Source organism: Labeo rohita, chromosome 25 (genome assembly GCF_022985175.1).
Source record: "Labeo rohita strain BAU-BD-2019 chromosome 25, IGBB_LRoh.1.0, whole genome shotgun sequence".
In the NCBI taxonomy this organism is placed as follows: Eukaryota; Metazoa; Chordata; class Actinopteri; order Cypriniformes; family Cyprinidae; genus Labeo; species Labeo rohita.
Genome location: NC_066893.1, coordinates 15,936,490 through 15,963,717, shown reverse-complemented (window position 1 = coordinate 15,963,717; position 27,228 = coordinate 15,936,490). Strand labels below are relative to the sequence as shown.

The 27,228-nt window shown below is 35.8% G+C and overlaps 1 protein-coding gene across 9 annotated transcripts in view; it reads left to right on the top strand.

Moving 5' to 3' along the window:
* mical2b (microtubule associated monooxygenase, calponin and LIM domain containing 2b) overlaps positions 1–27,228 on the top strand; it is a 75,414-nt gene that overhangs the window by 9,281 nt on the left and 38,905 nt on the right. For all 9 annotated transcript variants that reach the window (XR_007825773.1, XM_051099667.1, XM_051099673.1 and 6 more), the window contains exons 2-13: positions 3,246–3,592; positions 10,489–10,696; positions 12,160–12,276; positions 13,230–13,331; positions 17,338–17,493; positions 17,816–17,916; positions 20,892–21,149; positions 21,877–21,992; positions 22,087–22,213; positions 22,295–22,385; positions 25,097–25,244; positions 25,875–26,074. Coding sequence is in view for 8 of the 9 variants with exons in the window: in XM_051099667.1 (XP_050955624.1) it covers positions 3,329–3,592; positions 10,489–10,696; positions 12,160–12,276; positions 13,230–13,331; positions 17,338–17,493; positions 17,816–17,916; positions 20,892–21,149; positions 21,877–21,992; positions 22,087–22,213; positions 22,295–22,385; positions 25,097–25,244; positions 25,875–26,074 (1,888 nt within the window). In the remaining variant the exon portion in view is untranslated. The remainder of the gene's footprint in view (positions 1–3,245; positions 3,593–10,488; positions 10,697–12,159; positions 12,277–13,229; positions 13,332–17,337; positions 17,494–17,815; positions 17,917–20,891; positions 21,150–21,876; positions 21,993–22,086; positions 22,214–22,294; positions 22,386–25,096; positions 25,245–25,874; positions 26,075–27,228) is intronic.

The window sequence follows — 27,228 nt, the reverse complement described above, 5'->3', positions numbered from 1 at the left end:
ATTTTATTAGTAGTAGTAGTAGTAGTAGTAGTATCATTACATTTAGTAATATTTGTCAAACTTTCTTCAAGTTAAACCAAACTTTTATTTTGATATTTCACGTTATACAGTTAATTTCATTTTTGTGACTGGATTCCGTGATTCCGTCCGCGTTTTTTGCATCGCGGAAATCATAGGGTCATGTGATTTCTGATGGATCAAGTTATTTTGAAATGTAGTAATACTTTACAATATTACTGTTTTAATTGTATTTTTTATATCAGATAAATGCAGCCTTGGTGAGCATAGTAGAAGGTCAACTTCCCATTTGTGTGCTTCCGTAGGTCACATGAGTAATCTTAGTGTTGTAGGAATGTGTTGCTCTTAGGAATTCCAGTTTAAAGTGGCGCGGCTTTCTGCTGAACCCACTGGGATGCGGTTGAACCCTTTGATGGTTTCTCAGAGCTGAAGCTCCTGTGAAAAGAGTCGTCAAGCCGTTATGCTGAAAGACTGCACGTCTGAGCTGTCAGAGTCAATTTGCTTCGCAATCACTGTGACCTTTAACATATGCTAGTTTTCAGTGACTTAATGATAGACAGGATGGGCAAATGTGGATGATCCCGTTGAAAAAAATATCTTTGAAGGCAATGGCAAAGGGTGTTAACTTGAATTCCCTCGCTTGAAGTTGTGCCATTCCTTGAGACGCAGTATGATTTGTAGCTTCTAAATGAGGCCCATCTTGTTGTTTTTCCTCACACACGATTATGATTTTCTGCCAGGACAACTTTCCTGGCACGTCTTGCTTCAAGAAATATCCCCTACTGCCTTTTCAGCATGGTTAAATTTAGCAATGGGAAGTTTCCCACACTGCATTGGCTGCACTGACCACTGGTGATATGTAAAAACTCATTGCTCTCATTGGTCCTTGGAGAATTGAAGGACAGGGAATTTGGGTCATGCTATATTTTATTTTGAGTGTGAGTATGTTTTTGTATGTGGTATGATAGAGGACTAGTGAAAACGGTAATGGACAGTGGACATGGCTGCACAAATGAAGTCTTGCCAGCTGCCAGATTTGATTAGGCTGGTGAGACTCAAGTGACCCTCAGGAGTATTAATGGAGAGAAAGATGCAGGATTGCTAATTTAGCTTTTGACAAGTCTGCTCTCTCATTCAGATGACCTTCGACATGCATTTAAATCGTTCACATATCAGTGCGCTCTGGTTTCACTCCCAAATGAACTCTTCTTTTGCGACTGGAAGAGGATTGATTTTCCCAGTCCGTTTACCTGAAGGACATTGAGAAATGCATGATGTTGTTATTTATACGTTTTGAGGAATGTGCTGGCAGCTCGTGCATGCAAATATTTTCTGGCTCGCAGGTTGTCTACAACTGGGCCAATTTTGGTGTCCTGATTCTCGTTAGACATTCCTTTGTTCTGTCCCGTTTGCTCTGCATGCATTAATCCTATCAAGCACTCGACTCTGAGTTAACGTGACTCTTCTGGCCTATTTTGCAGTGTATGCCAAGTGTTTTTGTGCCGCTCAGCTGAAAATCTAGATCATTTTCATTTGATTTACCAGCAGTGCTTCAGGACAGAATGCACTGTTTTCCAAGGCATTGTCTGATGGTATGAATAGCTGAAGACTGACATATATACATTATTGTGTATTTGTTTGGATGGTTGACTAGTTGTACAGCAGTTGACTAGTCATTCATTTATTAAATTTTTTTAGTTGGTTAGTCATTTATTGTTTTATTTTTCATTTTATTTTTATATAAAAAAAAAAATCTTTTACTTTTTTTTTTTTTTTTTTTTTTTTTTTAAATAATATATAATTATAATGTAATTATAAATAATTTATTTATTTGTTTGTTGTTGTTGTTGGCTAGTCATTTATTTATTTATTTTTATTTTTAATTTTATTTTTTATAAATTGAATTTTTACACTTATTTTTATATATAATTATAAATATATTATAAATAATTAAATAAATTGATTATTTTTTTTAGTTGGCTAGTCTTTTTATTTTTACATTTATTTTTATAAAAAAAAATTACATTTTAATTTTATTATTTATAACATAATTATAAATATAGTATTTCATTGTTTAAATTTAAATTTTAAATTTTAGTTGGCTTGTCATATTTTATTTTCAATTTTATTTTTATAAAAAACATTTTTTATAGAATATTTGTTTTTATAATAAAAAAATTTTAGTTGGCTAGTCATTTTTTTTATTTTTAATTTAAAAATTAAAAAAAAAATCTATTTTACATTTAATTTATATTGTTATAATATATAATTATAAATATAAATTAAAATTAAAAATATTTTTCTTTTAAGTTGCCTAGTCATTTATTTTTAATTTTATTTTTGTGCTTTTTTTTACATTATTAATTTTATATATATAAATAAAAAATATATAGTCATAAATACTATATAATTGTATTTATTTATTTACTTATTTTTGAAGAAGTAAATTAATTTTATTTTATTTATTTTTTTAACATTTTTAATTTTAATTTAATTAGAAATATAATATAAATATTTTTATTTTTTATAATATATAATTATAAATGTAATGTAAATAATTTTATTTATTTGTTCATTTTTTGTTTGATGCCAAGTATTAGATTTCCCTTGCTTAGGACACTACATTTCTAAAATATTTTTTTACATTTAAAACACTACATTTACAAAATATTTAAATAAATTAAATAATTGTCATTATCAAAGCAAATTGTTAAAATGATCAGGAAAATGTACTTTTAATAAGTTTAATTTATTTTTGTTTACTTGTATACTTTTATGTATTTATTTGTATTGTTTATTTTCCTTTATTTACTTTTACTGTATTGTATTTTTTGATTATTTATTGTATTTAGTATTATGCATATCACATTATTTTAAATCACTTAAATCACTTTTCACAATTTATTCACCGTTTAAAAGCCCTGGTTTTTATGAAATTATGTAGTTGTGTATATCCCTAATTCTTTCAAGGACAGTGCAGTTTTATTGATATAATTGACCTTTATATACAAACAGCACTGACAGTCTGCAATCAGAGCCCTAAAGCAATAAATGAATTTACACAGTGTGAACTCCCTACCATTTTTAGTCATTTCATTCCACTGTATACCCATATATAGGATGTTTCTTTTCCACATATGGACAGTAGATTGCAGATAATGAAATTTATGACACTTTGGTCCCTGTGTAGAAGCAAATAAAAACCGCTCTTCCTTTTCTTTCCGCAGTCTTGAAAAGGAATGCCAGCACCAACCAACCCCTGACTGAATCCCCTGTCCACAGAGGGAAAGACTGAGTTAAAAGCGGAAGGATGGGCGAGACGGAGGACGAGCGTAACTCTCAGGCTGGCCAGCTGTTTGAGAACTTTGTGCAGGCCACTACCTGTAAAGGCACCCTACAGGCCTTCAGCATCCTCTGCAGGCAGCTGGAGCTGAACCCCTCCGACCACAGAGGCTTCTACAGCAGCTTGAAAGCTGCCGTCACCTACTGGAAGGCCAAAGGCCTCTGGGGGAAACTGGACAAGAGAGCCAGCCACAAGGAGTACAGTAAGGGCAAAGCCTGCACGGACACCAAAGTAAGTGGCACACTTGCTTCACAAATCTTGATTTTAGTTGCTTGTCAACTGATTCTTAGACTCAAAATGTCACTATTTGTTGCCTAGCTAAAGAGAATTTAAACTCATTTTCATATCCACATTTGTTAGTCAAATCACTTTTGCCTGATAATAATGGTTGCGATGGCTATCTTGGCGCTGAAACTTGTGCTTGTTCTATTTATAAAACGGAACAGGAAATTAAGATCAGGATCATTTAGTTTTAGCCATTTTTCCGCAGCAGTTGACCGTTGGACTGAGGGGTCAAAGGTTAGGAGGTCATGAGTCAGGGTTTTTGTCTATTTAAAACAGTAGCACATTGATTTACCTCTACAGATAGACTGAAATGCTTGCATTTAAAAGATCTGAATTGTAATGTTAGCATTAGCAGTGGTTTGACTGTAAAAATACAACATTGAAAACCCACACAAAAGATTTTCCTCATTATGTTGCTTTAACCATGCGAATGGCATGATCTCAGTGTTGGAGTGCCATACCATGCTAATCTGTATGAGGTTTCATTTGTGCCAAAAATTAGTTGACTTCTTTGTGCTTTGTACTATACATTTGTCTTGATCAACAGTCATTGCCTTGTTCAGGTAAATCAGGGTACGTTGACTTGTATGTTGTCTGTTGATAACGTCTTAATAGATCGTCCTGCCATCTTTTTCTCTGTTGTTTTTACTGTTGTTATTATCATATTGTTCTGTCAGCTTATTCTGTCATCCTAACTGTTGTCTTATTCTGTCGTCCTTACTGTCATCTTATTCTGACGTCCTAATGTTGTCCTTGCTGTCATCTTGTTCTGTCGTCCTTACTGTCGTCTTGTTCTGTTGTCTTGTTCTGTCATCCTTATTAATCTTTTTCTGTCGTCCTGTTCTGTCGTCTTTACTGACGTCCTGTTCTGTCGTCCTTACTGTCATCTTATTCTTTCGTCCTTACTGTCGTCCTGTTCTGTCGTCCTTACTGACGTCCTGTTCTGTCGTCCTTACTGTCATCTTATTCTTTCATCCTGTTCTGTCGTCCTCTTCTGTCGTCCTAACTGTTGTCTTGTTCTGTCATCCTTAGTCATCTTTTTCTGTTATCCTAATGTCGTCCTCTTCTGTTGTCCTTACTGTCATCCTCTTCTGTCGTCCTGTTCTGTCGTCCTGTTCTGTCGTTCTTACTGACGTCCTGTTCTGTCGTCCTTACTGACGTCCTGTTCTGTCGTCCTTACTGTCGTCTTATTCTTTCATCCTGTTCTGTCGTCCTCTTCTGTCGTCCTAACTGTCGTCCTTACTGGCATCTTATTCTTTCATCCTGTTCTGTCGTCGTCCTGTTCTGTCGTTCTTACTGACGTCCTGTTCTGTCGTCCTTACTGACGTCCTGTTCTGTCGTCCTTACTGTCGTCTTATTCTTTCATCCTGTTCTGTCGTCCTGTTCTGTCGTCCTCTTCTGTCGTCCTAACTGTTGTCTTGTTCTGTCGTCCTTACTGGCATCTTATTCTTTCATCCTGTTCTGTGGTCCTCTTCTGTCATCCTAACTGTCGTCCTGTTCTGTCGTCCTGTTCTTTCATCCTGTTCTGTCGTCCTCTTCTGTCATCCTAACTGTCGTCCTGTTCTGTCGTCCTGTTCTGTCGTCCTAACTGTTGTCTTGTGCTGTCATCCTTACTGTTATCTTATTCTTTCGTCCTAATGTTGTCCTGTTCTGTCGTCCTCTTCTGTCATCCTAACTGTTGTCTTGTTCTGTCGTCCTTACTGTCGTCCTGTTCTGTCGTCCTTACTGTTGTCCTGTTTTGTCGTCCTTACTGTTGTCCTGTTCTGTCGTCCTTACTGTTGTCCTGTTCTGTCGTCCTTACTGTCATCCTGTTCTATCTTCTTGTTCTGTCGTCCTTACTGTCAATAATGCCATATAATGCAAAATAATGCCATATTTCACTTCTACTGTTCTTTATTTACTAGTTTTGAGCACGTTGATGGAGTTTCATCTGTTTGATAATCCATTGCGTTGTTCTGTTGTCACGTTTACCCGTACCGCAGCAATTTGGGAAGCACTGTCGCCTACAGGTCAACTTCAGAACAGCAGCGTATAAAATACCGAATTGATCAAAATAATAGTATCAAACCATTTGAAATAAAATGTATATCTGTATTTTTCCAGTACTGGTATACCGCACATCTCTGGTCCTTACTGTCGTCTTGTTTTGTCGTCCTAATGCTGTCTTTCCTGTCATCTTATTCTGTTGTCCTAATGTCGTCTTGTTCTGTTATCTTTAAGCGCTGTAAAGTTAGTTTTAGATTTGATATTCGCTGCATATTTGACTAGGCTCCTTTAGGGATCGTCTGCAAATTTACCTCACAGTACAAAATGAAGTCCAACAATTTGTTTTCATTTATGTTTACAGAACTATAGTAATGACTAGTGGGCAAACCGACTAAATATATTTTGCCAATATCTTGCCTTAGACAGTACTTTCCAATTTCTCCCTTACTGTCTGTACAGTACACAAATATTATGAAAAATTACAGTAATTTGTTTTTTTTTTTTTTTTTTTTTTTTTTTTTTTTTCTCCACATTCCAAACATTGTAGTATGTTCCTAGTTACAAGACTAACTTATTACAGGTAAGAGTTTACCAATAACTACTTTAATGAACATACAGTACACAAATATTCGTTTAAATTTGCAGACGATCCCTAAACCAGCCTAGTCAAATATGCAGTAAATATAAAATCTAAAACTTACTTTACTGCGACAAAAAATGACAGAACAAGACGACATTAGGATGACAGTAAGGATGACAGAACAGGATGACATCAACAGACAACATACAAATCAACACATGCTGATTTACCTGAACAAGTGACCATTTGATAAAGACAAATGTATAGTACAAGGCAGTCGACTCATTTCTGGCACAAATGGAACCATATAAATCTGGGCTTACTTTATGTGCAGGCTGCATGCCAGCAAGCGTTTGCGCTAGTATTGTTGTGTCCGACTGGGAAAGCAAGCTGTCTTTTGTTTAACTATAAGCTCAGGGTTGCTGTCAAAGTCTGCTATGCATTAACTAGACCATTGCGTTATTGTGTAGAGGTTTGTGAGCGGTCAATGGAGGAGTCCATCTCGGGTCACTTGACTTGGCATACGTGTTGAGATTGTTCTTAGTCCATTTTGCATAGTGGTTTTGCCTGTGGACTTATTGACCTCGTTTGAGCTCGATAAGGTGTTGAAATAATTGGAAACGTCAAGGAATATTTGTTTTGCACTTAAGTGTCAGATTAAGAGGATTTAAATGCTAATCTCTTGGGCTTTTGGTATTTATTTCTAGTGTTTTAATTTGGCCTCTGCTGCGATTTTTGCTGTTCTTTTTGTTGTGGAGCAAGTCATGGTTTGTTTGCATAGGTTTGCATTGTGTGCCTAAGGTTGGTCTCACACAAATTTGTTAACCTATTCCACAACAGCAGTATTAAAGGAATAGTTCAGACAAAAATAGAAACTCAGAATGAATGAATAGTTCCAAAAAAAAACATGTGGTGTGCATTCACAAGAATAACACATCGATGGCTGACACTGAAGAGAAGAAACTGTTGAATAAACTCATTTTTGTTTTCTTTGTGCACAAAGTATTCTCATAGCTTCATAAATATACGGTTGAACCACTGATGTCACATGGACTATTTTAACAATGTCCTTACTGCCTTTCTGGGCCTTGAACTTGTTAGTTGTGTTGTTGTCTATGCAGGATCAGAAAGCTCTCAGATTTCATGAAAAGCATCTCAATTTGTGTTCTGAAGATGAATGAAGGTCTTGCAGGTTTGGAACAACATGAGAGTGAGCAATTAATGACAGAGGGCAAGATTTACAGTAAATAGCAATTTAAATCCAGTTTAGTGTTGATAATCTGAGTTGTTACTGTGCTTTATTTGACTCTTGGTGCTTCCATACATGGCACATTTTCAGATTGTTCTATCCCGGTGGTCTTCCATGCTTGAAAGACTGTGAAATTAATTCTCAAGCTTGGCTTTTGAATGCAGGTCAGCTGCTGTTAGCTCTGCTCTGGCACAGAAATGCCTTTCTGAATGTCTTTAAAAGTCAAATTGTATAGTGACAAGAAGTCCACAGTGGGAATAGGGCTTCCTCCAGGGATCATGTCTGGAACAGGAAGTCTGGTCTGACTCATTTTACAGGAAGCTGGGACCATCAGTCAAACACTAAGATAAAGAATGATGGCAGAAATGACGGTTTCTGTAAAAGCAGTTAATTGCACAAAAAAAGTTTTTAAAGGGTTAGTTTACACAAAAATGAAAATTCTGTCATTAATTACTCACCCTTATGTCGTTCCAAACCTGTAAGACCATTGTTTATCTTCAGAACACAAATTAAGATATTTTTGATGAAATCTGAGCACTTTCTGACCCTGCATAGACAGCAACGCAACTGACACGTTCAGGGCCCAGAAAGGTAGTAAGGACTTTGTTGAAATAGTCCATGTGACATCAGTGGTTCAACCGTAATGTTATGAAGCTACTTTTATTCTTATAGCTTCATAACATTACAGTTGAACCACTGGTGTCACATGGACTATTTTAACCTTTCTGGGCCTTAAACATGTCTATGCAGGGTTTGAAAGCTCTCAGATTTCATCAAAAATATCTTAATTTGTGTTCTGAAGATACATGAAGGTCTTACGGTTTTGGAACTAGGACTCTCATGATTCCTTGATTTAATTTGAGTACTAAATTAAAAAAAAAAATCCTCAATTGCATTTTGCCCGTGTCAAGTAACCGGTAAAATGGAAGTGGCGCATTCCACAGACGAGAATCCATGAAACCCATTAGTAGACCATTTTTCAAGAATGATAATAATTGATCAAAATCATAATAAAGCATAATGCTATTGTGAATTCACAAACACCATGATTCAATAAAATAAATATGTGCGCTTTGAATTATTTACATCATGTGTGTAGGTTACATATGTGTGTGTCAGAACGGCTCCTTTCACAGTAAATGCTGCTACACAAACTGTTATCATTTACATATGTGAAGAGTCTTAAACTCCATCTCTGCATATTGTTGTAAGTTTGGGTTTATTATGCAACGTGCACCATTTCATCAGATGTGTAAGGTAAATCATTTATAAACCTACACAAACAGGAGAATATATCCTTATCTTAATGGTTTCATCGCAATTTCAAAATAAAAGCTCAAACCCTCGCTCTGAGTTCCAAGTATGTATAACTGCAGACCGGAGATCTCCAAAAGTGGGCAGAACCTCCAGAATGGGGCGGGGTCTCATCACGCAAAGACTTTCACCATTGGCTCTGGCCTTAGCCAATTGTTATTGACTTGCGTTTCAATAAAACTTAATAAATTAAACTTTGTTTCTATTTGTTTTAAAATGAAGCTAAATATACTACATAAATATGCTCAGTGAGAGCAGAGCCCAAAGCTCGTGGCCAGTGGTGTTCAGACTGGAGTTAGAACCTCTGCTTAATATATAAACGGGAGCTCTGCCGCGAGCCGCCACAGCACAGTGCAGGGGAAAGGTTTTTCTCTCTCGCTTTGTTTTAAGAAACGGGGGCATCCCGGGACTTGAAATTTGCAGGGTAGGAGGATGTAGTGATGCTGAGTGTAACTAAAAAGGTCCCATTGTCCGGTTGGGGAGTTACGGAACGGCCCGGCGATCTTATATCGCATAATTTTGCAAAAAACAGTTTATCCACCACGCTATTCAGTGCCAGTCCCACCGTGCAGTCAGTTTCACTGGTTAAGGTTAGGGTCAGGTGTGGGATAGGTTTAGGGGTTAGCATTGTTTGTAGCATAGTGTAGGAAATCAACACTGTGATTGACGCAACCAATAAAACCTTTAGAATTAGCTGTGGGGTGGAGTTTGCGCTTAAGTGGATTGGGGGAAAAATTTGCGCATGCGTGTCATGTCCCTGTATGCCAATGGGAGGAAGCCACGCCCTGTTCTGGAGTTCCCCGCCCCCATTTGGAAATCTCCAGGCTGCAGTTATACGCTTCTAAAGCAGCTAAAGTAAACAGGCTCGTCACTCCACAGAGAGAAGAGGGGCGGGGCGAGCAGAGCTCATTAACATTTAAAGCAGCCTCGGCCAGAACAGGATGATTTTTGCAGAGCTGATTTTGACAAGGTAAAAAGGGTGTTGTTTTACACTACCATTGAGAATTTTTAACCAAAGTATATTATAGACTCTTCATTAAGACCCTAAAGAATCATATCAACTTGTGGAAAATGGGCATCCGATGACCCCTTTAAAATTTCACCTTGTTTGAACACCTTTAATGTGAAAACGATTGCCATATGTGAACATAAATGGTCAAAATATTACATTTCCCCAAGGCCAAGACTTTAAAATTGTCTTTCCATAAAAACACCAGCAGGTTAGTGCACCAGTTCATTTTGTGTTCAATATAGTCTTCTCTCTTCACTGTTACATGCCCTTGCCGTCGAATGACAGGTAATAAAAACGTGTTTTTGCTGTTTTATGACCGCTTTTGAAGCAGCCTTTTATGAATATGTCAGTTTGTACACCATATTAGGTCAAGTAAACCATAACACTTGCTTTGTTGTAAGAAACAAGTAGAGACATCACACATTGGCTAATCGTACTAGCTTGTTTGAACTTGCTTGGATTGGGTTTAAAGTGACAAGTGGGGAGGTAAAAGCATAACATTTGATTGTGCCAGAAAAGTGGGCATGCATTCATTTGGCAGATGCTTTTATCCAAAGTGCCATTACATTCAAGATACACATTTGATTAGTTTATGCTGTCGCTAGGAGTCAAACCCATGGCTCTGGCATTGGTAGTGCCATGCTTTACTGTTTTAACTACAGGACAAGTCCAAATAATCCCAAACTTGTTTGTTTCCACAGTGTCTCATCATTGGTGGCGGTCCCTGCGGCTTTCGAATTGCCATCGAGCTGGCTTTGCTTGGCGCCAAGGTGGTGGTGATTGAAAAGAGGGACACCTTTTCTAGGAACAATGTCCTGCACCTTTGGCCTTACACCATCCAAGACCTCAGGGACCTTGGAGCCAAGAAGTTCTATGGAAAGTTCTGTGCTGGATCTATAGATCACATCAGTAGGTCAAATTTGTTTCTTTCTAAACAGAAACCAACATTTAGTTACAGTTACAGACAGAGATATCCCTTCTAGTCATTGAGAGATACCATACCAGGAAAACAAGATACGGTATCACCATGGGAACCAATCAGATGTTGCAATCACATACAGGATTTGCGTATGAGCTTGCTGGAAAACATTTTTGATGTCCTTTTTCTTTCAAGCTCTGCCAACTGAACCTGTCTGATGTGTTCCTCTTTATGGTCCCTGAGATAGGACCAATCCAGCCCAACCAAAAGAGATGTAAAACATTTAGAGTAGCTGGGATTATGCAAATGTCTTTTTCCATGCTTATCTCTGTGAAGGTACTGGCTTCAGTCTGATAGCTTGAGTTGAGTTACTGCACAATGTGTTTATTTTAGGCATACATGCCTAAATATTTGATTTGGACTGATGACTTTTTAAAGAGATGGCTTTTTACTAATATTTTTGTTTTTTTGCTTTGTTTTTGTTTGTGCTTTATTCTTTTGTCCTGTGCTTTTTCTTGTAATATTTTTTCCCCTGTTCTTGTTGTTTTGTGCTTCATTTTTGTTTTGCTTTTTGTTTTCTTTAATTTTTTGTTTCCCCTGTGCTTCATTATTTTGTTCTGTGCTTTTTGTTTTCTTTTTTCCCCATGCTTTGTTTTGTTTTTTTTTTTTGTTTTTTTTGTGGTTTTATTTTGTTTTTTCCCTGTGGTTTTTGGATTATTTGTGCTTCATTTTTGTTTTGTTCTGTTCTTTTTGTTTTCTTTCCACCATGCTTTTTGTGCTTCATTTTTGTTTTGTTCTGTGCATTTTGTTTTATTTATTTATTTATTTTTTTTGCTTATTTTTTTTCTGTGCTTTTTGTTTTCTTTACTTTTTTTTTGTCTTTGTTTCCCTTTTTTGTTTTTTTGCTTAATTTTTGTTTTGTTCTGTGCATTTATTTATTTATTTATTTTCCCCCTGTGCTTTGTTTTTTCCTTAACTTTTTTCTGTGCTTTTTGATTTTACTTTTTTGTCTTTCTTTCCCTTGTGGTTTTTGTTTTGTGCTTCATTTTTGTTTTGTTCTGTGCATTTTGTTTAAATTATTTTTTTCCCCCCGTGCTTTTTGTTTTGTGCTTCATTTTTGTTTTGTTCTGTGCATTTATTTATTTTATTTATTTATTTTTTCCCTCTGTGCATTGTTTTTTGCTTAATTTGTGCTTTTTGTTTTGTGCTTCATTTTTGTTTTGTTGTTTTTTTTTTTTTTTTTTTTTTTTTTTTTTTTTAAATGCCCCTGTGCTTTCTGGTTTTTTTTGCCTTATTTTTTTCCCCTCTGTTTTTTGTTTTGTGCTTCATTTTTGCTTTGTTCTGTGCATTTTGTTTTATTTATTTATTTTTCCCCTGTGCCTTTAGTTTTGTGCTTCATTTTTTAACAGTATAATTCCTAGTGGAACTGATGGTGACTTCCTTGTATTTTCAGGTATTCGTCAGCTGCAGCTCATGCTGTTAAAAATCGCTCTCATTGTTGGAGTTGAAGTGCACGTCAGTGTGGAGTTTATCAAGCTTCTAGAACCCCCTGAGGACCAAGGCACTGATGGTAATTGACCAATCATCATGAAATCTAGCTTTGAGGACTGCATTGAACATAGTGTCTCTTAGCTCACATGTACTGTCCATAATACACCCTGACAGACCTAAAACGTGTGGAACACCTAAGCATCGTCATATAATCCCACACAGCCATAAAATAACTATAAATATGCCTAAGACAGCCCATCACCTGTTTTCTTTACACCTCATGTGGTCTGGGAAGGGTTGGGTAATCATTACCTTTCGTCTTATGTCATATCTTGGTGGATTTACACACCCTTTTGCCAGCCACCCTAAACACACATCCCCACGCACGCCCAGGACAGTGTGCTTAGGAATGAGATCAGAAGCTGTAAACCAGTTTTCAAATTTATCAGCTCTGTTTACGCTCTAGGCTATATTTCTTGCAACCTATTTGACTAGTTTACATATTTAGTTAGGGAAAGCCACATCATTTTCTCTTTAAGATGCCCCTAACATTGCTTGAATGTCAAATGGGTTGTAACTTCATACTTTAAGATCCTAATGGCTTTATGGAAGCAAAAGTAGGGCTGAACCAGATCACGAAAATCGACACCTTCCCACTATGTACCCTTGACGCACACACGCCGCTGATACCGAGAAAGTTTGTGTCATTCCTCCACGTCAGTGCCACTCATCAGTCTGCATTGTGCCAATGATAAACCCTTGGTTCTGTACTATATATAAAGTCGGGGGTCATTAGGGTCTATAGCGCCTCTCCTGCTATGCATTGCTGGTTAAAAGAGCATCATTGGCCTTATGTCAAGTCATACAGGCGTCACACATGGATGGAACACGAAGGTTGTGTTTCTTGATACAAGTAAGCTTTTTTCCCTTGGTGGCTTCACACACTGCGCTGGCTGTACTGCGGTAAACAAAAGAAAGGCCAAGTTATTTTGTTTTCCATTGAGCCTCTCTGACCAGGTGTCTGCCTTCCAGGGCCTGGATGGAGGGCAGAGGTCCGGCCGGCCGATCACCCCGTCTCAAACTATGATTTTGATGTGATAATTGGAGCAGATGGAAGGAGAAGCACTCTTGATGGTAAGCAAATGTTTAGTTTATGTAAAACTAATGAAATAAAATTTTCCATTTCATGGTTTCTAATCCACATCATGTTATATATATTTTGCACTATGCGGGGGAGCCATTATTTTGATGATGTGAAATGGTTGTACTCTGTGAGCTACTGGCTACCTGTTGCTATTTGTACCACAACACAACTCTCAAAATAAAATACTGATACGATGATCACAGATACTGAAAGCGCATACAGGTGGTGATGAATATAAGTGTAGGCTTGAACCAAATGCCGTACCATGGATTTTTTTTTCCCACAAAAAGTCTAACTGCCCTTGGATATCGAGTGAAATCCATGCTGAGAAACTTCCTTAGTTGCTGCAGCGTCATGACAAGCGCTGGCATGTTTACATCCTGCAAGGTTGGCATCTAGCGTTTCTTGTCTCTGCTGTTTATAAGCTTTTTCAGTAGCTGTGATCACTAAAAGCCTCAAAGGTATCAGGGCTAAAGTGGAGAAAACAAAGGAAGTTTAGGAAGTTTAATTCATCCACAGGCATCTTCCCATTTTTTTTTTCTTCTCTTGTTATCACAAGGAAAACAGTGAAGACTTGCATCGCTTCTCTTGTTGCCCTTCGACTGAAAATTACAACCAAAAGCCACATCAAGTTGCATCATATCAGTAAATTTGAGTTGTGTTGCCATAAAAATAGCAACAGGTAACTCACCGAGTGCCAGTAACTCACCGAGTGCAACCATTTGATATAAACGAAATAATGTCCCCCATAGTCCAGAATATATACAGTTGAAGTTAAAAGTTTACATACACCTTGCAGAATCTGCTAAATGCTAATTATTTGACCAAAATAAGAGGGATGATACAAAATGCATGTTATTTTTATTTAGTACTCACCTGAATAACATATTTCACATAAAAGAATTTTACATATAGTCCAAATGAGAAAATAATTGTTGAATTTATAAAAATGACCCAATTCAAAGGGCAGTTAAACTGCCCGCTGTTCTTCAGAAAAATCCTTCAGGTCCCACAAATTCTTTGGTTTTCCAGCATTTTTGTATATTTGAACCCTTTCCAACAATGACTGTATGATTTTGAGATTCGTCTTTTCACACTGAAGGGACTGAGGGACTCATATGCAACTATTACAGAAGGTTCAAATGCTCACTGATGCCCCAGAAGGAAAACAATGCATTAAGAGCTGGGGGGTGAACACTTTTGAACAGAATGAAGATGTATACATTTCTTATTTTGTCTAAATATCATATTTTTTTCCATTTAGTACAGCCCATCAGAAGCTACAGAAGATACTTACATGTTTCCAAGAAGACAAAACAAGTTAAATTTACTTTGAGCTTCGAATTCCAAAAGTTTTCACCCCCTTAATGCATCATGTTTCATTCTGGAGCATCGGTGAGCGTGTGAACCTTCTGTAATAGTTGCATATGAGTCCCTCAGTTGTCCTCAGTGTGAAAAGATGGATCTCAAATCATGCAGTCGTTGTTGGAAAGGGTTCAAATACACAAAAATGCTGAAAAACCAAAGAATTTATGGGCCATGTTTTGTTTGCCACACATCATATGGTGGACCAAACTAACATCTCAAAGCACTATACCAGAAACAAATGGACTGGCACATATTTAGTGCATTCAGACTGGAATCTTTTCATCTTATGAGATTTGGCTCATAAGATAATTGGTTCAAGCATAATAAATCGGCTAAAAGGCTTTAACATGCTCACTCAGTCAAGAAAATTGCCCCAGTGACTCTAATTTCCAAACTGTCTGTCCTACATTCAGTCTCCCTTTCGTTGAGAACACGGGTCAGCTCTTTGTGTTTGACAGGAAGTTTGTTAACTCACTACAGCAGGGGTGGAGCGGTACTCCTTTCATTGCTTCCTCCTGACACAGTTATTAGACTCTAGCAGAGTTCACAGACATCAAGCAGAAGAACAGAATCTAGATCTGACTTAACTAGCTCTCCACGATAGAACAAGAAACCTTTGAACCATGATGTGCTATATTACACACAGACTTGACACATGAATTGTTTTTATTATCTTTTTTTTCCTGTGGGATAGCTGTGGTAAACAAACACTTGCTGTATAAGTGCTTCCATGAAAAGGAAAGATATTATGTTGCTTTTATCACACAGAAAGGTGCAAAGACTGTATTGCGTAATTTGTTGTTGTAAAAACGCTTTTGTTTTGCTCAGGTCAACATGACCTGAAAGGTCTTGCACTTTTATTTTTACAAATACAGTTGAGGTCAAAAGTTTTCATATACCTTGCAGCATCTACAAAATATCTAATATAATTTTGTTAAAATTGAGGGATCATACAAAATGCGTGTGTGTTGTTTTTTTTTTTTTTTTTTTTTTTTTTTGGGATAAGATGAATACAATTTTAAACACAAAAGATGTTTACATATAGTCCACAAGAAAAAAAAATAGTTGGATTTATAAAAATTACCTTGTTCAAAAGTTTACATACACTTGATTCCTAATACCCTGTTGTTACCTGAATGATCCATACTTGTGTTCTTTTTTGTTTAGTAATAGTCAATAGTAATAGTCAAATAGTCAAAAACAGTAATAGTAATAGTCAAAAAATCCTTCAGGTCTAGGGCTGTAACGATAATCGCACAATGTCGTGAGGCGCGTTTAGTCAATGAAGCCGGTACTTAATACACAGAGCCGTAAAGCACTGACAAGCTACGCCAAAATCGCGCGCAAAATCGAATCACGATTTTGGCGTAGCTTGTCAGTGCTTTACGGCTCTGTGTATCAGCTCCAGCTGAACGCACGTGATGGAGCTTTACTACTAATCAAAGTACCGGCTTCATTGACTAAACGCGCCTCACAACATCGTGCGATTATCGTTACAGCCCTATTCAGGTCCCACAAATTCTTTGTTTTTTTGGCATTTTTGTGTATTTGAACCCTTTCCAACAATGACTGTATGATTTTGAGATCTTTTCACACTGAGGACAACTGAGTGACTCATATGCAACTATTACAGAAGGTTCAAACACTCACTGATGTTTCAGAAGAGAAAACAATGCATTGAGTCGGGGGGTGAAAACTTTTGAATTTGATGATCAGGGTAAATTTAACTTATTTTGTCTTCTGGGAAACATGTAAGTATCTTCTGTAGCTTCTGAAGGGCAGTACTAAATGGGGAAAAAAGATATTTAGGCAAAATAAGAAAAATACACACATCTTCATTTTGTTCAAAAGTTTTCACCCCCCAGCTCTTAATGCATCGTTTTTCTTTCTATAGCAACAGTGAGCGTTTGAACCTTCTGTAATAGTTGCATATGAGTCCCTCAGTGTGAAAAGATGGATCTCAAAATCACACAGTCATTGTTGGAAAGGGTTCAAATACACAAAAATGCTGAAAAACCAAAGCATTAGTGGCACCTGAAGGATTTTTCTGAAGAACAGTGGGCAGATTAACTGTTCAGGACAAACAAGGGACTCGTGAACAACCATCACTAAACAAAAAAACACAGCTGTAGATCATTTAGGTTACAACACAGTATTAAGAATCAAGTGTATGTAAACTTTTGAACGGGGACAGTTTTATAAATTCAACACTTATTTTCTCTTGTGGACTATTGTAAACATCTTTTATGCAAAATATCCTATTCAGGTCAGTACTAAATAAAAAATAACATGCTTTTTGTATGAGCCCTCTTATTTTGGTAAAATAATTAACATGCAGATTCTGCAAGGTATATGTAAACTTTTGACCTCAGCTGTATATGCTGCCTTAGCAATTGCTTTATCTATTGACTTAAAAACAAAATGTTGACTGTTTTGAAGCACCTTGCATTTTATCTTATGCTTGTCAGTAAAAAAACAAAACTTCTTTTTTTTTTTTAATTCAAGGTTAAATATTGAAACAAACAAGAAAACGTTAAGTGTGAGCAATAACAATGGTGATGCTTCTGTTCGCAATCAACACTAAATGAAAACCATAAATGCAAAGCATTATATTGCTCTCTGCTCCAGGCTTCAGGAGAAAGGAGTTCAGAGGGAAACTAGCCATCGCCATCACTGCAAACTTTGTCAATCGCAACACGACGGCTGAGGCCAAAGTGGAGGAGATCAGCGGAGTGGCCTTCATCTTCAACCAGAAGTTCTTCTTGGAGCTCAAGGAGGAGACAGGTGTGGTGAAGCTCCTGCGTGCCAAAAACCAAATCTGGCTGCATTCTTTAAAAATGATGACACGTTCCTTAATGATCTTAAAATACAAATTTTCATAATACAAATCTTGATACATTATTAGCATCCGTGTGTAATTGATCCACTCCTTAAAGTGAGCAACACTGGATTGTAATCGTCTTTTGAGGCAGATGCCGTTTTGAATATGCCCTCATCAAAGATAAAAAAGGAGCTTAATTCATTGTATGCAGCGATTTTAATAAAGGACCAGCAACAAAAACAGTCACACAATCATGCTAATAGACCTCATTTATCTTTTGTACAGGCATCGATTTGGAAAACATTGTCTATTATAAGGACAACACGCACTATTTTGTCATGACTGCGAAGAAACAAAGCTTGTTGGACAAGGGTGTGATCCTCAATGTGAGTAAATATTTGAGTATTTTATAGATTTAATTTTTATTTTTTTAGTTTTCTTTTAGTAGTAAGGTTAGGATGAGTGTTAGCCTTTAATAATTATAATGAGCTTAATTTACAGTCAGTGATCCTCACCATTATGTAAAAACAATTATTTGCATGCCCTATGGTGAGTATTAGTCATCCTATGATGGATATTACAAAGTATTTTACTCTCTGAAAGCATTTGAGAGAACTATTTCATGTTTATTGCGAAAAGAAACTCGATCAGGAAGCTTGTGTTGGCGTCTGTGTCAGACGTCGTTTCTCAGAGTATGATACAGGATATTACAGCACAGCAGCTGAGTGATTGAAGCTCTTTGAGTGTTTGGAGTTTGTCTGGAGTTTGAGTTGAACTCTCACGCCCTTGGATAGCAGCCCTGGTGCTCACAGTGGAGATTGTAAAAAACCTGGCTCATCACTTCAGCATAATGACTATGATGCTGCTGCTGTGTAATCTACTTAACTATAAGCTACTTGTTGCATTTAAATTTGCCCTGTTGTTTTGACATGCTATGCTATGATAGGATTGTGTGTGGTTACTTAACATCCTGCATGTGTGCCTAAACTTATCTCAGATGTCCTAAAAAAGTATTTAGATACTTGATTTTATTGCATTAATATATAAAATGCAATAAGATAAAATAATGTAAATAATAAAATAAATATATATTTAAAAAAACACTGGATGCAATATTAACTTTTACATGGTGTTTGCATATAAATGTGTCTAAGCAGCGTGTAGACACCACCCTACGAATATAAAAATCTATGTAATTTTTTTTTAATTTCCTACAAAACCTGAACAGTCTCAATTATTATATTACTATAAGTTGTTTTGATTTTTGTGCATTATGATGTCATATTGCTTAAGCCCCGCCCACGACTGCTGACAGGCTGACTTGTATTTCCATATTCTGAGTCTTCATTTTTTCCAGACATAAAAGCCACTGAGGACGCAGTGGATTAGTTTTGCTTTTGATGGTAACGCACCACCGAATTTACAAAATACAGAAGAGAGGTGGAGTGAGCAGTAGCTCATTATCATTTAAAGAGACATGACTGAAATGGGTTGCTGTGGGCAGAGCTGTTTTTGAGAAAGTAAAAAGGGTGTTGTTTTACACGACCATTAAGGAATTTTAACCAAAATATTTTGACATTTCATGAAGACCCTAAAGAATCATACAACTTGTGGAACACTTGTGGAAAATATAAAATTCTAAAATTATATCTAAAAACTGTTTCTGTTTAAAAGTATATGGGCCATTCTAAAGAACTGGTCAAAAGTCGTTAGAAATGTCTTGGAAAAAAATGTCTTTTCTCAAAAAATGTGTATGTGTGCAAATTGTATAATATCCAAGGTACACATTCTTAGTAACTGTGCAGTTAATTGTAAAAAAGAAATTGTAAGAAAATTGTATTTTCAAAAAGTTTTAAAATATTTGACCTCCCCCCGGATTTGTCACTACCAAAACACAGTAATATATAATTTAATTAGATGTGTTATATTAACCTGTTAAGATTTTGATTGCATCTAGATTGTAATTTTATGCAATTTTTTTTCCAGAGGTAAATCCATTTTTAGCAATATTTCAAGTGTGATTTGTGAGATTTGTTGTATTTTGAATCCAGTTTTCCTTTGTAAAAGGCAAAAAGTTGATCATACTAATTTCAAAGTTAAGGATTCATTAGTTTGAATATACATTGAACCAAAAACTATCATAACATCTTAGTTGATAATTCAGTATACTTCATTTTTGACAAAACATCCCATGTTTTGGGAATGACAGTAATGTTTTTGTAGCGACCATATCACATTACAGATTTTAATTTTTTTTTTTAGTTTGTGAAATAACTCTTTTATTAGGATAGGATAAAAGGGTTTAGAGAGAGGGGCAGGAACGGGAAAGGTCTTTGAGGCGGGATTTGAACTCGGGACGCCCGTAGTGCAACGGCACTGTTTGTCTTTGTACTTGCCCACTAGGCTAATAGGCACTGACCACATTACAGAATTTTAACTCAGATACTAAAACACTACTAAAACATACTAAATATAACTGAACTGTATTGCATAACTGAACTAAAATTTAGTTTATTTTCCCCAAAACATGGAGATTTTGTGTTCCCTTTTGTCACTACCGAAACAATGATGACATGTTTTGATAGTGACAATTTCATGGGAATAACACCCAAAAAAACTGTCACTACTGAAACTCCACCAAATGTTTAGGTCGTGACCGTTTCAGTAGATGCTAATCAGCACATGGTTAGCTAGCACAGTTCTGAACAGTTGTACACACACAAAAAACCTAAATGTTATGGAATAACTCCCAAAAAAGTGTGCTTAATTGCAGAAAAATATGTTCGGTATTAACATTCTTTAAAGTTACGGACTTTTAAACACATTTAACTCAAAATGATGAGACCTATCTACTCACCTTGTAGTTATGAGAGAGAGGGGGACACAGGAATATTTCCTAATCATAAATTCGGTAGTGACATAAAAATGCGGGACACATTTTTATTTTTTATTTTTTTACATAAAGTTTCAGAATTTACTAAGAAAATATAAACGATTTTTTTAACTTCACTTTTTTAAAATAATCAGAAAGATACTTTTAAAAACAACAATGGGAAAAAATACTAATTATTTCAATATCATTTTCATAAATTCAGGGTTCGGGACAGCCACCTCCCAAATGAAAGTACCCAATAAATGATGATTTTATATATATTAAGCTTACTAATATTTTAAATATTATTATAGGTTTCAATAGATAATAGAAGGATCTTAGTAACCATCTAAGATTTGAATACCTAAATGCTTTTTAAATGCATTTTTTTGGTTGTGGGACAGCAGTTTGCACCAAGTCTGTAGAATGGCCCATATAGGACAGACAAAAGTATGTTTTTCGTTTAAAACATTGTTTTTCCTTTCCCAGGACTATATTGAGACCGAACGGCTGTTGGCGAGCGATAACGTAAACCAAGAGGCTTTGCTGTCATATGCCCGTGAGGCTGCAGATTTTGGCACAAACTACCAGCTTCCTTCTTTGGATTATGCCATCAACCACTACGGCCAGCCAGATGTAGCTATGTTTGACTTCACCTGCATGTACGCCTCGGAGAACGCCGCGCTAGTGAGGGAAAAGAACAACCATCAGCTGCTGGTGGCGCTGGTTGGAGATAGTCTGCTAGAGGTAGGAGTCATTATATGCCATATGTGATCCTGGACCACTTAAGTAGCACAGGTATTTGTAGCAATAGCCAACAATACATTGTATGGCTCAAAATGATTGATTTTTCTTTTATGCCAAAAAGCATTAGGATATTAAGTAAAGATCATGTTCCATAAAGATATTTTGTAAATTTCCTACTGTAAGTATACCGAAACGTAACTTTTAATTGGTAATATGCATTGATAAGAACTTCATTTGGACAACTTTAAAGGTGATTTTCTCAATATTTTGTTTTTTTGCACCCTCAGATTCCAGATTTTCAAGTAGTTGTATCTCAACCAAATGTTGTCTTATCATAACAAACCATACATCAATGAAAAGCTTTCAAGAATGGACACTTATGACTGGTTTTGTGGTCCAGGGTCACACATATAACAATTTTGTTTTATATAACAATATAACAATTTTTTTAGGGATATCCTCCTTTGCTTTAATAACACCAGCATTTAAGGTGCATGAAACTTAAATAATCATTTTTATAGTTTAAACATTTCAAAAATTATTCTTTTAATCATGATCTTGGACACTTTGACCCCACAGCATGTCTAAAATTAAACACAGGAAAGATAAAGTTTACTTCAGGTTTAAATATTCCTGATTATTTCAGCATGCCATTTGACTGTGCAGCGTCTTGTTTAAAGTAGCATGTAAACATGCAATGTTTTCTCTATGTCTCATTGGTCTCCAGCCTTTCTGGCCCATGGGGACAGGATGTGCTCGAGGGTTTCTGGCTGCCTTTGACACAGCGTGGATGATAAAGGGTTGGGCTCAGGGCAAAGGGCCCCTTGATCTTCTGTCAGAGAGGTGTGAACACACTCCATCAATGATTGAAACATATTTGTTCATGTATTTTAATAATGTGTTTGTCATGACCTAATGTCCTCTTTGTTTATCACAGGGAAAGCATCTACAGGCTGCTGCCTCAGACGACTGCAGAAAACATCTCAAAAAACTTTGAGCAGTACACCATAGACCCAGCTACGCGTTACCCCAACCTCAACTCCACCTGCGTACGACCACATCAGGTGAGATTGACTGGACGTTATCATCATGTAGGTCAGTATGCATCTGTCTTCCTCATGCTAAAACTAAACTTCCTGTCTCAGGTGCGGCACCTGTACATTAACGGCGAGCAGGACTTGAGTTCTCTGGAGCACGGTGGACCCACACGTAGATCTGTAAACATCTCCAAACGAGGTACATTCAATTTGTAAATTTTGTGTCTTATGAAGATGGCAGCAAATTTGACTGCCTGATTGTGTTTTCAAAGACTGCGATCACAAAAGTCAATGCAAATTTGAGTAATCCCTGCATTTGCTTTGCAACAACTTGCGATTTTGTCTTATTTCTGCATTTCCACTTAAAACTGATGGAAAAAGAAAGCAGGTAATGATTCCCCCTGATTCCCCCTGACAAATTCCCCTTGATTGTGCTGCTGTTGACACAAAAGCTCTTTATAAAACTCTATACTGAAAAATTGTACTTGTTTCGTAATCACAATATAGGATTAGCATTATATTTCCACTAAACCCAACTCAAAATCTCATTCGGTTTCATTTTACTGTACTTAGAAAATAGGGTGTAGTGATGCCACAAGATCCATATTTGCTTTATACTGGCTCACCTGGATGTGGCCTCACAGGAACAATGATTTCCACACCCTTTACTCAATCAAAAGAATCATGTTACATGACGAAAGGGTCAACAAAAGTGTGTGTAGACTTTTAGTGAATCTTATCGCTCAAACTAATGAGATGCATATATATACCAGTCAAAGGTTTTTTAAAATTTATTTTATTTTTTTAAAGAAGTCTCTTCTGCTTACCAAGCCTGTATTTATTTGATCCAAAGTACAGCAAAATTTGTGAAATATTTTTACTATTTAAAATAACTGTTTTCTATTTGAATATATTTTAAAATTTAATTTAGCTTTTTATTTCAGATAAATGCTGATCTTTGGATCTTTCTATTCATCGAAGAATCCTGAAAAAATGTTCTTGGCTGTTTTAAATATTGATAATAATAAAAAAAAAAGTTTATTGAACGGCATATCAGCATATATAAATTAAGAAAAAGTTTCTATATATGTATATGTGTGTGTGTGTGTGTGTGTGTGTATATATATATATATATATATATATATATATATATATATATATATATATATATATATATATATATATATATATATATATATATATATATACATATATATATATATACATATATATATATATATATATATATATATACATATATATATATATATATATATATATATATATATATATATATATATATATATATATATATATATATATATATATATATATATAGAAACGTGTGGAAACATGTATAGGAACTTTATATTTTCTTAATTAAAAATAACACTGCACAATATAAACAAATAACAAATAAGAAACAATGTACGATAAATAAATAAATAAATAAAGGTATTAAATACATATATAACCTGTGCTGTTTAAAAGTTTGTTCAATTTGATTTTTTTTTTTCCCACGGCTATAATATTGAAATTCAAAATAACTAATTTCTGTTGTAATGTAAAATTGTAATTGTAATATATATTTAAAATGTGTAAAAAAAAAAAAAAAAAGTATTTGTAAAATATGTGTAAAAAAGTTGTCTGCTGCCTAATTATCATACTATATATTTGTTTTCAGGACTCTTTGATGAATAGAAAGTTTAAAAGACCAATATTTGAAATAGAAATGTTTTGTAACATTAGAAGTGTCCACGGACATCCATGGTTCAGTACACGCTTGTGAATTGCGTTTTTTCGGTTTTGCATTAAAATAATTTCGTTGTTTTATTTCTCTCGGAATTTGCTTTGTGTGTCCGTGATTTCACGTGCTGAAATGAGAAAACGCTTCCCAGCTCGTATTTGAAAGCAACACACGCATCTTCCCTTCTAATGACATGCAATGATAAGCCTTTCTAAACCTGTTGTCCAACAAAAGAGTTATAAAAACAAAAGTTATAAAAACATTATAACTTGTTTTTAATTCACAACATCAGTCGAGTGTTTAAAATAACTTCCTTATGTGATCTGATGTGGCTTTGTATCTCAGAATGAGGCAGACAATAAATTCTTTACTCGTATTCTATGTATGTCGATTAACAGTGGCTTACAGATACACTTAATCATTAGGAAAATACACAAGATGGCTTGAAGAACATGGATAAACCATGTGTTATTGCAGATGAGTGTTTCTTGTCCTTACATTTCATCATTCAAAACGTTTAACGTTATATCTTGTTAATATTCAGTTACAGCGATAGCAATGCCTTTATCCATATTAGAGATTTCCTGGCTGAAACCTGCTATGATTACTCTACTTTTGAAGCATAAATCGGATTTATTAGACAATAGATCTAGATATTCGCATATGCAGTCCAAAGGGAATGTATTGTTACAGCTTTAAATACTATTTAAACTATAACATTTTACATCAAATTTACCTATTTTATCTCACAATTCTGACTTTTTTCTCACAAATGCAAGTTTATATCTCCTTGTTCAGACTTTATAACTTGATTTAACTCAACAATAGGAAGTTTGTCAATTCTGAGGAAAAAAGCTAAAATATATAAAGTTATAAAGTTGTGTGATATAATCTCTGAATTGTGAGAATAAAGTCAGAATTTTGAAATGTAACTTTTTTTTATTCTTTTATACCATGCTTTCCATAGATTACCTACTTGAACATTTATTTTCTGTCACCAGCCCATAAAAAAATGTAACTTATTGTTTGGAAACACTGAAATTGGTCTGTTTGTCAACATTCATTTTTAGCTGTCTCTGAATACATGGATATTAGATTACAAGTTTTATCATTAAAAAATCCTTTACTGCATACCTCCTAATGATGCTACGTATTGTTTTTAGAGTCAGAGGTGCGTCCCAGCCGGCTCCTGCTGTGGTGTCAGAAGCAGACGCAGGGCTACAGGGGAGTGGATGTCACTGACCTTACGACCTCCTGGAGGAGCGGCCTGGCCCTGTGCGCCCTCATTCACCGTCAGCGGCCGGACCTCATGTGAGCGAGACATGACACACAAACTGCATGTCGTTTTCATTCAGTCCCATGATCACACCCTCATACGGTTTGACAAATGCTTCATTATTTGGCAGCTCTTTGATCTCACACACGTGGCGGTACCTCCTTTCCTAAACCATCAAAACAAGTTGTTTGCTTGTACTAAAGGATAATAGCGTTGCTATTTCAACTTCACTTCGCCTGCAGCTTAGTGAAAGTAGTTCAGTGACTTCATAGGATGGATGTATTAAAATAGAGAAGTCTTAATTGATCACAGGAAAAAGTAGCTCTGACTCTAGAGTTTGCATCATGATTTACATAGACAATTACATCATAATTTTCACACTTTCTGTCATAAATCCTGCCGTCCCTTTTGGACATGAAAGAAAATGTGTCAGTGAGATGTGACTGATTATAAATCAGCTCGTCCAATCATCACACCGTTCTGCGAGAGGGCTTTCGACAAATATTATGCATCACCAAGGATACAGATTGCGCGAACACAGGTTCTCAGTGCAGTGGAATGGCAACCAGACCTGATAAGGTTTTTACCTCTGTTTTCTCTCAGTTAATCTGCTTATTTATCTTACGTCTGTCATTTCTTCTGCATCTCTTTACCCCTTTCTCCAGTGATTTTGACTCCTTGAATGAGGCAGACTGCGCTAAAAACAACCAGTTGGCGTTTGACGTGGCAGAGCGCGAGTTTGGCATCCAGCCGGTCACTACAGGAAAGGAAATGAATGCCGAACGGGGCCCAGACAAGCTCATTATGGTCCTCTACCTTTCCAAATTTCACGAAATGTTCCGCAACTCACCTCAATCCATCACAGGTAGTGCTTTCCATATTGTAGCACCTTAATAAAAAACCTAAATAAAGTTTGAAAGTCTTAATTTGGGTTGTATGAGTCATGTCAAGTCTTAAATATGCCATAAATATAATAAAGTGCCTTCAACGAAGCCTGGGTTTTAAAAAAAAATGCTTCTTAAAGGGATAGTTCACCCAGAAATGAAAATTCTGTCATTAATTCTTCACGCTCATGTCGTTCCAAACCTGTAAGCCCTTCGTTCCTCTTCAGAACACAAATTAAGATATTTTTGATGAAATCCGAGATCTTTTTTGATCCTGCATAAACAACAACGCAACTGACACATTAAAGGCCCAGAAAGGAGAAAGGACATAATAAATAGTCATCAGTTGTTCTGTAATTTTATGAAGGTACGAGAGAACTTTTTGTGCAGAAAGAAAACAAAAATAACAACTGCGTTGCTGTCTATGCAGGGTCAGAAAGCTCTTGGATTTCATCAAAAATATCTTAATTTGTATTCCAAAGATGAACAAAGGTCTTAGAGGTTTCAAACGACATGAGGGTGAGTAATTAATGACAGAGCTTTCATTTTTGGGTGAACTATCCCTTTAAATATACTTTATGCCAAATAATGTATGTGAAGATCTCTAGTGCCATTATTTATTATCATTTATTATCATTTTAGCAGCTTGTCCATCCCTTGACCACCAAGAATCCAACATTTGTCTTCAAAATCTGTTTTCAGATATAGGTTATATGTTGCATTAGCCAACTATCATGTTGAGGAACAGTTTTATATACAGTAGTCAACATTTGAAGTGGATCAAAACCTTTCATAAAAGTTGTCCTAAGACAAGAATGGGTATTGTTTTGGTTTTAGGACAACTTTAATGAAAGGTTTTGATCCACTTCAAATGTTGACTGCTGTATAGAACTGCGTGCTGGAAATGCTGCATGACTTAAAGGCATTTTAAAAATGTTGATATGCAGATGTAACTTACAGATTGTGAGGAAGCATGTCATTGCTGATAGGGTGCATTTGTGCATCTGCTGTGCATGTGTTTTCTTGTTTTGAGTGTCTTCCAACTTACAAGAAATGAAAAAAAAATGCTACATTTACCTTTAATAAGCATGCAAGATTTAGCATCATTTTGTAATGGTTCTAGGTGTTTAATGAT